The following is a 10,395-nucleotide window of genomic DNA, read 5'->3' on the forward strand; positions in this document are numbered from 1 at the left end:
GCTAAAAATAGAACATAGGGTTAAAATGCAGTTTTGGGCTTATAACTCAAAAACCAAAGCATTTAGAGCAAATCTGACAAGGGGTAAAATTGTGTAACAGGTCAAGATCTATCTGCCCTGAAAATTTTCAGATAAATCGGATAACCTGTTGTTGGGTTGCTGCCCCTGAATTAGTAATTTTAAGGAAATTTTGCTGTTTTTGGTTATTATCTTGAATATTGTTATAGATAGAGATAACTTGTAAACAGCAATAATGTTCAGCTAAGTAAGATCTAGAAATAAGTCAACATGACCAAAATCGTCAGTTGACCCCTTAAGGAGTTGTTGCCCATTTTATTCAATTTTTAACAATTTTCACTAATTTGGTAAATTTTTGTAAATTTTTACAAAATATTTTTCACTGTATCTAAAGGTCCAAGTTTATTATAGATAGAGAAAATTCTAAGTACCAAGAATGTTCAGTAAAGTAAGATCTACAAACACATCACTATCAGCAAAACACAATTTTGTCATGAATCCATCTGTGTCCTTTGTTTAATATGCACATAGACCAAGGTGAGCGACACAGGCTCTTTAGAGCCTCTAGTATAAAGAACTTTCCGTTTGAATTTCCCTTCGAGTTCGGTATTTTTGTTATTTTAATTTTTACACGGTGCTGTAAATAAAGGCAACCGTAGTATATCGCTGTTCAATAGTCAAACATCGATTAAGCGAAATCAGATCCGGGTTACAAACTAAAACCGAGGGAACACATCAATTTAAGAAGAAAACAACGGAACAACAAAAATAATGAACTGCAACAAAAACAAACTCCAACATACATAGAACCATCCTGGTATTATGACTTGCCTAACCTGCCGCTTATATGACAATGTTGAAAATACCATTAAATTAGCAACATTACGTGACAAGAATACAGTACAAATAAACGCAAGAACACTCAGGACAGAGAAATACACAAATTAATAATATAATAGATCATAACAGCATGGAAACCAAAGAATTACCAACTGACACCTTCCATGAATTTACAACAGTACATGTTATGGACGAAAGAGAAGGTCGGACAGTGGCTAAATAAACTACTATTACTTTCAGTAACTGCGAATACTCTAAAATCGGACGTTCATGTTAATTTGACCTGTTGATACATTTAAAATGTTTTTTGTTATTTAATGTTTCTCTATTTTTAATATATACCAGCTTTGATAAGTATTAAGTATGACTATAAATTTCCCTATTGTTTCTCGTACTATGAACAACAAAATTATTGTGAAAAAATATTTCCGTTCTCCATTTGTACTGTATACCTTACAACAAAATTATTTTCTTTTACCTGTGTACTATATTCTATTTGGTTGCAAGGTTATTTGTTCAAGGTTATGGTTTACCTTCTGTAATTATCTAACATTTCACAGCTGTATACTACTGTTGCCTTTATTTATCCACCCCTTATTATATTGATTTTGTATTAACATTGAGTCATATATCAAATTTATTTGTTCAGTGTATGTTCACTTGTGTTTATATGTCTTTTGATTGAGTTAAGCCATTTCAATTCATATTTTATAGTGTGTCTTTCTATGTTGTGATGTTACACTATTTTTTCGGGTAAGGATGAAGGTTGGTACCTTTTTAAACGTTTAAAACCGCTGCATTTGTTTGCATCTGTCCTAAGTCAGGAACCTGATGTTCAGTAGTTGTCGTTTGTTGATGTGGTTCATAAGTGTTTCTCGTTTTTATATAGATTAGACCGTTTGTTTTCCCGTTTGAATGGTTTTACACTAGTCATTTTTGGTGCCCTTTATAGCTTACAGTTCGGTGTTCCAAGGGTCCGTGTTGAAGACCGTACTTTGACCTAAAATAGTTTTTCTTGCAAAGAGATGGGTTCAACCATAACACTATTAAAATCATTTGGTTCAGTAGCTCACATGTAATCATCAACTATTTACCAAAGAAATAATGATAGCATACATAGTCTGCAATAATATCCGAACAAATACTCAATATGCTGATATAATGTTGCAACATAAAATGAAAAGTTTACAGTAGGAAAATAGTTTTGATTTCTTGTATAAGTACAAATGTATTTCAGTGAATGGTTCATCGAATAAGGACAATATGATTATGATCAGTCAGGCTTCAAATGTCGTATCCAAGTATACAGCCTTTGTTGGTTTAGATAAGGACACAAATACCCTTCTTTATGAAGTTCATAATAAGGTAAAGAACGATATAGTTTTTAAGTAACTATGTATGATCTGAAAGTTAGCCGTTATATTTTATAATTTTGTTAAGGTGTTTTTTTCTTCTTAATATGGTTATAAAAAAGAAGATGTGGTATGAATGCCAATGAGACAACTATCCACAAAAGACCAAAATGACACAGACATTAACAACTATAGGTCACCGTACGGCCTTCAACAATGAGCAAAGCTCATACCGCATAGTCAGCTATAAAAGGCCCCGATAAGACAATGTAAAACAATTCAAACGAGAAAACTACCAGCCTTATTTATGTAAAAAAATGAACGAAAAACAAATGTGTAACACATAAACAAACGACAACCACTGAATTACAGGCTCCTGACTTGGGACAGGCACATACATCAATAATGTGGCGGGGTTAAACGGGGTTAGAATGTATTGGTCTTTAATACTTTTTCCAATGAAAGGCCATCTCTGCTAGTTTTGTAATGTGCTGTCTTCTTCTTTTCTTCTATTTTGAATATGAGTAAATTTTGTCTTTCAAATATACTCCTCAAATCTTCACACGTAGAATATTTCATAGTTATTTTATTTTTTTGACAGCCCCTTCTATTATGATAAGTTTCATGATTATTTCAGTGTTTTCCAATCAGAAAAAAAACCCAACACATTTATTAATAATATATCATGTATAAGCTCACCACGCTTCTTAATGAATAGATTTGCCGTCGAAGGTAATTCATGTGAATTTTGTTTTACTATAAAACAATTTATTGAGAAAAAATGTTTCTATATTTATTATATACAAAAACAGTGTTGTGATAAAAAAAAGTTGTATTATAAAACAGTCATTATAAATGCCTTAATGGATGAAAAGAAATGAGAATTGTATTTGGGTTAGTAGGCTAATATAAAGAGGAAATTCTTCTTAAAACAAGTGAAGTAAAACTGGAGGAAAAAATGCAAAGAACGATTTTTTTTTATTATAAGATTGACCACTCTTTTATATATAAAGCATAGAGGTCACAGATATATATTGACCGTCGATTGTATTTTCTTTCACTTTATGCTTTACTTTAAAACATTTTATTAAGAAAAAAGATATCTATTATTTATCACATGACAAGAAATAAGAATTGTATTTGGGTAATTATGTTAAAACAAAAGCTTTTCGGCTTTGCTCTATCGTAAAACTGAAGAAAAACAAAAATGTACAAACAAATTGAATAAAAACCTTAGGGAATCACACGAACTTAAAACTACGTCATACAATGGAACACATGCAATGCCAATTCAGATTCGGTGAAAATGTCACAATTGGGAATGTGACGCAATCGGTGAATTCATAGATCAGACAATTGTACTAAATGAATGCTTAAGACAACAAAATATTTAGCTCATGAGGTTAGATACAAACACATTAATGATAAATGTTTCCCTCGGTTTTGGTTTATGACCCGGATTTGTTTTTGTCTATCGATTTATGAGTTTTGAACATCGGTATACTACTGTTGCCTTTATTTCGTACAGAAACACGTTTTTTTGCAAAAAAACAGGTAACGATATATAATCATCAATAATTCATCATTTTTAACAGACATCTTCAACATATAACAGTAGATATGGCACACGATTGAAACTGAAGAAATCCGTAAGTGGTAATTTTAAACAGAATGGTTGATATTTACAAATAACATTTAACCTGTTCTTATTAAAGTTCGTTAAAATATTTTTGAAAAAAAAACGATCCGTTAAAATTGGTAATAATGGAAATATTCATGAAATGGTCAGTTCTATTCCGAATTTGTCAATTAAGACGGAAAGAGACTAAGAAATGTCGGAATGTTTGTACTAAGGCACGTGTGAAATCAATTGTTTCCTGGGATAATGTTATGCTGAGCAGAAATAAAACCATGCACGACATTTAAGAGAAAAGGTCAACAATTTTTATGATCTCTTCACATGCCTTAAGAAACTTTGCAGAAATGATCAAAACCATTGCTTTTTTAACGGTTTACACTACTATTCTCCGTGCTTATTTTTGTTTGTTTGTCGTGACAAATCTTACATTTGGAAAAAAAAAACATCGATTCCCACAAACAAATACACCGAAAATGATATCCTTAGAATGCTGGCATGTTTGGTCGATAACATATTTGTTGCGTTTAGTGACAGCAGACAGCCGGTATTCCTATGGGCACTAGCTGTGCACATTACACTCTTACATGTTCACATTGTACAGACATTGTTTACATGGGAATGCCTCTTCGTTATAAGGAAGAACGACTGAAATCGACATTACATAAGTTTTACGGTCACCACCATGAATTGATTGACTGCTGGTTTGTTGGCGTCCCAAGTCAATCGTGGTCTTAGATCTTTATATACCAGTCCTATTCCCGATTGTGACCTTTTGACTGAGTGTGGATTTTGATGACGGGTGACACTTACCATGTCGACACAATCTGTCTTGCTCCTTTTTGGAGTTGAGGCAATTCATGATTTTTGGTTGTAATAAGTAAAATAACAAAAATACCGAACTCCGAGGAAAATTCTAAACGGAATGTCCTTAAGCAAATGCAAAATCAAAAGCTCAAACACATCAAACGAATGGATAACAAATATCATATTCCAGACTTATTACAGGCATTTTCTTATGTAGAAAATGGTGGATTAAACCTGGTTTTATAGCTAGCTAACCTTGATTTGTCTCTTCTTAATCGATTAAAGAGATTTGAACATCGGTTAACAACTTTCTCCTCAATTTACATCGACAACTTAAATAATACTTCATAAAAGCAGATGTAAATTGGTTTGTTTAGTAAATGAATTATTGTGGAAGATATACTAGTGTATAATCATTGTATGTCTGTCTCTGATTCAGAAGAAGCAAAATATATTTAAAGCAGAAATCGAAGAGGAAGAGCGAACGGTAAAAGGATATACTTCTTCTCCAAAATTTAAACATCATTGTGTAAGTACATTACATTTAATTTTTCCTGTGTTAATAATGCAACAATTTATAAGAAAACACAGTGTTTTCTATAGTAGGTTTTCAATAAATGTGAAATACGTTTTAATGTTATCTGTAGTTTGTTGATTGAAAGTGCAAAGCATGTTTGAATAACATGAATGGTACCATTTCTACTGCACCAGATGTGCATTTCGACAATATTTGAATTTTTTATATTTGAAATTATTTTTTTCAGGAAAAAAGGCAACGTAGAACTCCATTTAATTTTTCAAGGTTATGTTCTTGTAACTGCCTGAATTTTCAGTAAGTGAATTAATTTCTTAAAACACAAAATTAATTCATGTTTTTAAGCAGTGCTGTTTTAATATGTATTAACTTCCATAGTTTATTCTTTCCGTTTTGTACATTTGTTAATAGATGTTGAAATATTAGAACTGAAACATTATAACACGAACTAGTAGTTAACTCTGAACAGGAAATCATTGCATTGCTCTATATTGTTAAAAAGACGCAATGACTTTGAAACAGGATAAGTCTTAATCAAAATTAAAACTACAGGACAATTCAATTTCAAACAAACTTAAAAACGTCCATTGATTTTTCTCTCTCTCTAAAAGAGATGAAAGTTTCTTAGTTTAAAAGAAACAGAAATGCAAAACAACTCAAAAGTTTATAAGAAGTGAACAATTTTTGTTCATTTTTTGCATATTTTATTAATAATGAACATAAAGGTAAAACATGCTACACAAAGGAACAAGTGATCAGTATGCTGAAGTTTCTCATTGGCACATTTGTTAAATTTTGAGATAGACTTTTTCAGCAAGTTGTCGGCATTCCTATGGTAACGAACTGTGCGCCTCCCCTTACCGACCTCTTCTTATTTTCATATGAGTCGGAGTTCCTTCAAACACATGTCAAATACAAGAAAATCAAAAAGCTCGATTATTTGATATCTCATTCAGATATGATTATGTTCTTTCCATTAATAATCCAAACTTTTCTGATTGGGTTCCATTAATATATCCTCCAGAGCTAGAAATAAAAGAAACAACAGATACGGCTTCCTTCGCCTCATTTTTAGACATGTACCTTGAATTTGACATAAGCGGTCATATCAATACCAGAAGTAATGACAAGCGAGACGATTTTAATTTTGAAATTATAAATGTTCCCAACCTTATAGCAGCAATATACCAATTGGATATACATTTCCCAACTCATTCGGTATTAAAGAGCTTGCAACTGCTACACAGACTTTATAAAACGTCACCAGTGTCTGAGCAGAAAGTTGATGAGCCAAGATTATGTCGAAGGACCTCTCGTCCTGTTTCCCAAAAAGTTAATTGGAAGATAGCAAGACCTTGTTGATAAATATTCCATATCAACTTCATAAATAATACATGATGGTCTTCATCTATAGATTCTTGGTACTGACGTTGTTTATCATCTTAATTACGTGTTAAAGCTCCCTTTGTTTGTCCTTGTATATTTTTAACCTTTACTGTCTAGTCTATTTATTTTTAAATTTTATACTTATGACGTGGCTCGGTACTTATACATTCCGTCATTGTGCTATTGGCATTTTTTGAATTCTTGTCTTTCATTTTTGCTTATGTACTTGTATGTCTATATGTCATTGTGTGTTTCTTTGTTGAAACACTTATTTGTTTTTATAGTGATTAAGATTATATTACAATGCTGAAGGCTGTACCCCAATTTTTGACGTTTTTACCTATTATGTCTGTTTGTTTTGCTCACACATTGTTCTCAACATAATGGAATTCATTGCGACTTCACACATCGTTGTCAATATAAAATAATTTTACGCGATTGTCATACAAGTGAGAGGTTTAGCTAGCTATAAAACAAGGTTTAATCCACCATTTTCTACATAAGAAAATGCCTGTACCAAGTCAGGAATTTGACACACTGTTTTATAGCTAATAATAGGAAAATACACACACACTGGATTAATGCTTCTCAATAATAGGAAAATACACACACACTGGATTATTGCTTCTCAATAATAGGAAAATACACACACTCGTAATGGGGAAGATACGAGTATGGATGTTAATATTTGATTCTATGTTCGTTGATATATTTCTGGCAACCAATCACTTTATGGCATTTACAACTCACTTAAAAACTCAAAAAAGAAGGGGGGATCTATACCATTTTTATTTTGCTACTGTATTTTTCTTTTGTGCTGATATTTCAAATCAATTATATAAGCAAGATCAACGCATTGTCCACTGAATGAACATAGTGCACAGATATCTATATGCCTCCTTTTTATCAAAAACAATAACATTTTTAAAATAAGGCTAAGCTTAGATATGAATTTTTGTATACATTTTAAAATGTATATTCTATCTCTGTTGTCTCAGCGCATCATTATTTTATGAGCATTTTTCGCCACGTTTGTTGCTTTTCGATATTCCTGCAATTATCAAGTTAGTATGCGTAGGACGATAATACAAAACGGGAGCTGATTCCAAGCGGACTATCAAAAGTTGTTTTTTTTAAGACAAACGGACAACACCATGGCCAAAAGAAAAAGAATTAAAATGCCCACAAAAGTCCATAGTACAAAGATTCAGAAAAATTTAAACAACACTTTATTGATTTCCTGTATCCTAAGCTGCTCTTTTCTGGAACACGACCACCAACAAAAACTCGCGTCGAACTCGAGTATTCTGTAAGGGTAAGGAATCCTGGTTCCACCAGTAGGGCCCACCTTGTTTTTCACGAAAAAAACCAACATTCAATGATAATTCAATAAAGAGGAAGCTAAAAGTGACAAAAAATAATAATATTAAAAACAACACAGAAATGAATTGAAAAAGGTCATTTGTATAGTAAAACATATCTTTTTAAAACAAAACATGAGAAAGACACGCGAATCAAATTATGAATGATAATTTTAATTGCTTTGGATCCTTTCGTGATATTAACTACATGATAATCAACTGTTATTTAGACAGAATTATATTTATTACATTATAAAGGCGGCCTTCTTTAACAACAGAGGATACCCTGGTGCAAATTGTGTCTCTACAGAATTTTGATGGTTCATGGTCTCCTACAGCAGACCTTTCGAAAATTCTGCAAACTAAAGAAAACCATCTGAAAGTCAAGTACAAGGTAACTTTTCCATTAAAAATACAAAAACGTACTGTATTGATTTGCGGGGTTTGGGTTGCTTTTCTGTATTAATCAACCATTGGAAAAGTCTGAGAAGCCCAAGAAATAATAAGAAAAAGGATAATGGCGTACAAAAGATGATTGAAATAGCACAAGTAAAACCAAATAATTAATACTTGATTTTTGTGACCCGTTGTGGATTCTCGCATGATTACCATTATACGTGTTGTGGTCCTAAATCATATTTATTGATAAGTTAACAACTACTGATTTGTTTTCTTTAGTTATTATTTTTTATCATATCCAGTTTAAATCAATTTTCTAAAGGAGTAAGTTCAAGAAGGGTTAAAATTGGCCCCTGGATTTTGATGGGTTTTTATTATCAGAAAAAAATACTATTGATACAAAATAACTTCTTTTTGGCATATGTCATTAAAAACGACGAATTTGTGTTGTAACGTCAGTTTTGTTAAAAATTTCCACAATTCTTAACATTTTTTACCATAATTACCTTTGACCGACACCCGTGATCCAGAAAGTGTTTGTGTCTAGAGATTCAATATTATCATTGGCAACTTTTGGTTACAAAAAAATTTGTAGGTAGCGGCGAAGAGTTTCGTCGAGCTTTGGTGATCGAAAATTGCACAAAATCATCGTAATTTTTCAATAAATCCAAAATGTGCTGATTTTGAAACTTAAAATGAACTCTTATGGAGAGATTTGTTTAACATAGTAGTAAGGTTTTTGAAATAGATTCATTTAAGAACTATTTCATGCCCCTTCTAAAATTTTTTATGATAAAGTTGAAATTCAAGGCCTTATTTTGCCTAAAATGAACCTTCGTCCGCTAGTAACAATGAGTTTATCGTTAATCAGTTTGAAAACCAAGACCATAGCCATACAAACTGATAGATGAAACAACTTTGAAATGGAAAGAGAAATCTAAACTAATGTTAAGAAATATATCTTAGTACCATTATGGTGTATAACCCCAGTTTATATGGCTTGCTGGTATTCCATATCTTGACTTAGTTAATGGGAGGTCGCTCGCCTGATCTAAAATCAAGCTATTGAATCAAAAGCACTTAATAGTAAAATTGTAGTTAAGTTTTCGAAAATTAACGGAGAATGTCATTCTGATTTGGTTGACTGTATTGGAATTTGCGTACCAGATGACCTTGGGTATGTTTCACTTGTCGTAGCTTATGTTTAGGATATCAACATTAATATTTGAGACTTATCATCGGAAATGTACTCGCCGTGATTAATACAACATGACCCAGTAGTATAGAACAGGAAGTGCAAACTCTTCTAAATCTTTCGATTTTAACCCTTTTTGTGGGGTTCGTGTTTCCAATTTTTAATTTTCTGTAAACTGTTGTTCGTCTGTTCTTTTTCTTTTTTCAGCAGCAGCAGCAGCAGCAATCTCCTTACATAAACTATAGAGTAGTCTTACGTAGCAACTTATTTATTATTTCAGCGTGATATTTGGTGTACAGCCCTGGTTATTACTTATGTAGAGAAAACATATTATGCCCGACAGCAAGAATGGGAACTTATTATTAACAAGGCTAAAACATGGATACAGTCACAAGACACAGAAGGCAAATCTGAGAACGAACTTTTACAAGAGGCTAGAGATTCTGATGTGATAAAGTCTCTACAGAATCATACTTTGTGATAGTTATCCGAAAATTTTAATTCAGTCGAAGATCCATGATCCTAAATAAGGAATGTGCGACACTGAAGCTGCTGTCTGTTCGGCAATAGTTGTATTAAATGTTATGAATTGTTGTTATATTAAAGTTACAGCATTTAACTCATGCGTTTGCCTAAAAAAAAACCAACACAGTTAATATAATGTTGACAGGGTTGTCGCGATATGTCTTTTTTGTACTGAGGCGGGGTAATGCAAACACTTAGAATATGACTAAAATAAGATCGTTGATACGCGTTAATCACAGTAAAAAAGACATACAAAGGTCCATCGATAGAAGATGTTCAGCCATCGATATGTTTCTATATATATATAGCCATGAACAAAACAAGATAGTAGCCAATGGATG

The 10,395-nt window shown here is 32.2% G+C and overlaps 1 protein-coding gene across 1 annotated transcript in view; it reads left to right on the forward strand.

Annotated features, from left to right (window-relative positions):
- The window catches only part of LOC143073772 (von Willebrand factor A domain-containing protein 5A-like), a 37,411-nt gene extending 27,263 nt beyond the window's left edge, over window positions 1-10,148 (forward strand). The window contains exons 12-17 of the mRNA XM_076249527.1: window positions 2,096-2,223; window positions 3,806-3,859; window positions 5,093-5,182; window positions 5,418-5,485; window positions 8,194-8,329; window positions 9,810-10,148. Of these exons, the coding sequence (XP_076105642.1) occupies window positions 2,096-2,223; window positions 3,806-3,859; window positions 5,093-5,182; window positions 5,418-5,485; window positions 8,194-8,329; window positions 9,810-10,010 (677 nt within the window). The 3' untranslated portion in view covers window positions 10,011-10,148. The remainder of the gene's footprint in view (window positions 1-2,095; window positions 2,224-3,805; window positions 3,860-5,092; window positions 5,183-5,417; window positions 5,486-8,193; window positions 8,330-9,809) is intronic.
- The last annotated feature ends 247 nt before the right edge of the window (window positions 10,149-10,395 follow it).

This window comes from Mytilus galloprovincialis, chromosome 4, assembly GCF_965363235.1.
Source record: "Mytilus galloprovincialis chromosome 4, xbMytGall1.hap1.1, whole genome shotgun sequence".
NCBI classification, from domain to species: Eukaryota; Metazoa; Mollusca; class Bivalvia; order Mytilida; family Mytilidae; genus Mytilus; species Mytilus galloprovincialis.